This window comes from Miniopterus schreibersii (genome assembly GCF_964146895.1).
Source record: "Miniopterus schreibersii genome assembly, chromosome: X".
NCBI classification, from domain to species: Eukaryota; Metazoa; Chordata; class Mammalia; order Chiroptera; family Miniopteridae; genus Miniopterus; species Miniopterus schreibersii.
This window is the reverse complement of record NC_138104.1, coordinates 70,333,904-70,336,417: the sequence shown is the minus strand read 5'-3', so window position 1 is coordinate 70,336,417 and position 2,514 is coordinate 70,333,904. Positions and strand designations below refer to the sequence as shown.

Genomic DNA, 2,514 nt, shown 5'->3' with positions numbered 1-2,514 from the left:
AGGTAGTGGTGTATATTTCGGAATATGTGTTTGTGAATATGAATATCTGCAAATATTATACAGAAAATGTACATATGTATGCACACACATATATTTGTGTATGGATATAAAGGATTTCTGAATCCATATATGTTTTGAGTAAAGTAAGGTATTTCTGTGTGAATATGTGTGCATGCAAAAATGTGAGGAATGTGTTAAGAATGGAAAACCACTCTAGCAGAGAACTGAGGGGTGGAGCTAGAAAGCATGAGAGGGTGAAGGTGGGGAATAAAAGAAGAAAGGAGCACCAATAGGTCACAAAGGTATGAATTTTGGAACTGGGAGAAGCCTAGGCTCTTTTCCTAGGCAAGAAAGGCAGGCTGTGCAGTGCATAGCAGGAAGGGGAGGCCTCTTTGCGGACAAATACTAAGAGCGCATTTTTGTGCGGAAAAGGGGAGGAGACTGCTGCAGCAGTAGCGGCTGGTGGGATCCCAATGTGGCAGAGGGGCCTCTGCCGCCGACTGGGAGGCAGAGGGTCCGTGAGCACAGTGCTGGAGACACAGCCGCCACCCTCTTCGCCTGCCGGCACGCCCTCCCAGACACGCTCCTCATCTACGGAGCTTCTCTAACCAGCTCTTGCAAGCTCGCCGCTCGCCGCCCCCTAATTCTCCTTCCACACAGACTCACAGCGAAGGCAGGAGCGAGGAGTCCGATTTGGGCACGTGAAGCCCGCGATCTCGGGAGGTGGACGGCAGGCAGGCAAGGCCATTGGTAGGTAGCTGGTTGGAGGAGAGAGACGGGGTGGACTCCTGCAGGAGATAGGGGATGGAGGCTGACTCCGAGTGAGGCTGGGGTGCCCACGGCTGGAGGACAGTGAGTGCCCGCGGGTCAAAGCAGGGGAGGGCTAGGCGCTTTGCAGGGGATTTAGAGTGGGCACCAGTAGTGGGCGGTGGAGGCGAGGGACTCTGAACGGGGAGGTAGCCTGTCCCCTCCTGCTGAGTTCCTAACTCCAGCCAGCACCACTGCCACTGCTGCCCTTTCTGCAGCCTAAAGGAACCTAGGAGGGAGAGCACTTGCAGGCATGCAGCCAGGATTTCCAGCAGTGGTTACAGGCTCATAGGGAAAATTTTGTTGCCAGCGCTGGGTCCGTAGAGATGTCGCTGTGGGGAGAGCTTCGCCTTATGGCATGTTGAATGTCTTCTTACCTTCTCTCTTATCTTCTCTGCTCCCGCTGGCTGCAGGCATGAAGACCCCCAATGCACAGGAAGCTGAAGGGCTACAAACCAGGGCACCAGCGGGACGGGCCGCTGGGTCTGCAAACATGACGAAGAAAAGAACCTTCCAAAAGAAACAGAGGGGCAGACCTTCATCCCAGCCCCGCAGGAACATCGTGGGCTGCAGAATTTCACACGGATGGAAGGAAGGCGACGAGCCCATCACCCAGTGGAAAGGAACCGTTCTGGATCAGGTGCCTATAAATCCCTCTCTTTATCTGGTGAAATATGATGGAATTGACTGTGTCTATGGACTGGAACTTCACAGAGATGAAAGAGTTTTGTCTCTTAAAATTCTTTCTGACAGGGTGGCATCATCTCAAATCACTGATGCAAACCTTGCAAATACCATAGTTGGTAAAGCCGTGGAACATATGTTTGAGGGCGAGCATGGTTCTAAGGATGAATGGAGAGGGATGGTCCTAGCGCAAGCACCAATCATGAAAGCCTGGTTTTATATTACCTATGAGAAAGATCCTGTCTTGTACATGTACCAGCTTCTAGATGACTATAAAGAAGGAGACCTCCGTATCATGCCAGAGTCCAGCGAGTCTCCTCCAGCAGAAAGGGAAACAGGAGGAGTTGTAGATGGCCTGATAGGCAAACATGTGGAATATACCAAAGAAGATGGCTCCAAACGGATTGGCATGGTCATTCACCAAGTGGAAGCCAAACCCTCTGTGTACTTCATCAAGTTTGATGATGATTTCCATATCTATGTCTATGATTTGGTGAAAAAGTCCTAACTGTTAGGGTACACTTTGCCACATTTGTGAAAACAGATGTATACTTTGTGGACATGCAAAATAATGTTGCTTTTCAGTGTTTTGGAAGCTTAAGGGTCCCCGTTAATTCAGCATCTTTGCCAGCATAACTGTTGTTTTGTTCTGAAAAATACAAATGTGTGTGGACATGACTTGCTGTGTGTAAGGACTTTATCATGTTGAACAGATTGGGTGTGTTTGGTGGATGGGGCATGAAAGGAAGGGACAGCTGTAAATTCAGGCTGTGAATAAAGTTCAGCTAGTATCTAATCAGTCATCTAAAAATGGAATAAGACTTAGCTGGCCTAGTCTAGGGAGGAGGGAGGAGAAGAAACCAGAGATGGGCTGTGGGGGGAGGGGAAAGGAGAAGTGACTGCTTAGGAAGAAGTGGGGAGGGGCCAGAAATGGAGGGGCTCCCTGGGAGGAGGGATGTCTTAGGAGGGGGAGGCACCCAACTGGGAGGTGGTGAAGAATAACAGAGGGAGAGGGAGACCTTG

The 2,514-nt window shown here is 50.2% G+C and overlaps 1 protein-coding gene across 1 annotated transcript; it reads left to right on the top strand.

The window, feature by feature from the left end:
* Nucleotides 1–275: 275 nt before the first annotated feature.
* Nucleotides 276–2,169, top strand: LOC308551317 (spindlin-2B). The gene is made up of 2 exons (XM_081125784.1): nt 276–750; nt 1,221–2,169. Exon 2 carries the CDS (start codon nt 1,223–1,225, stop codon nt 1,997–1,999), a length of 777 nt encoding a protein of 258 aa, XP_080981910.1. The 5' UTR covers nt 276–750; nt 1,221–1,222; the 3' UTR covers nt 2,000–2,169.
* The last annotated feature ends 345 nt before the right edge of the window (nt 2,170–2,514 follow it).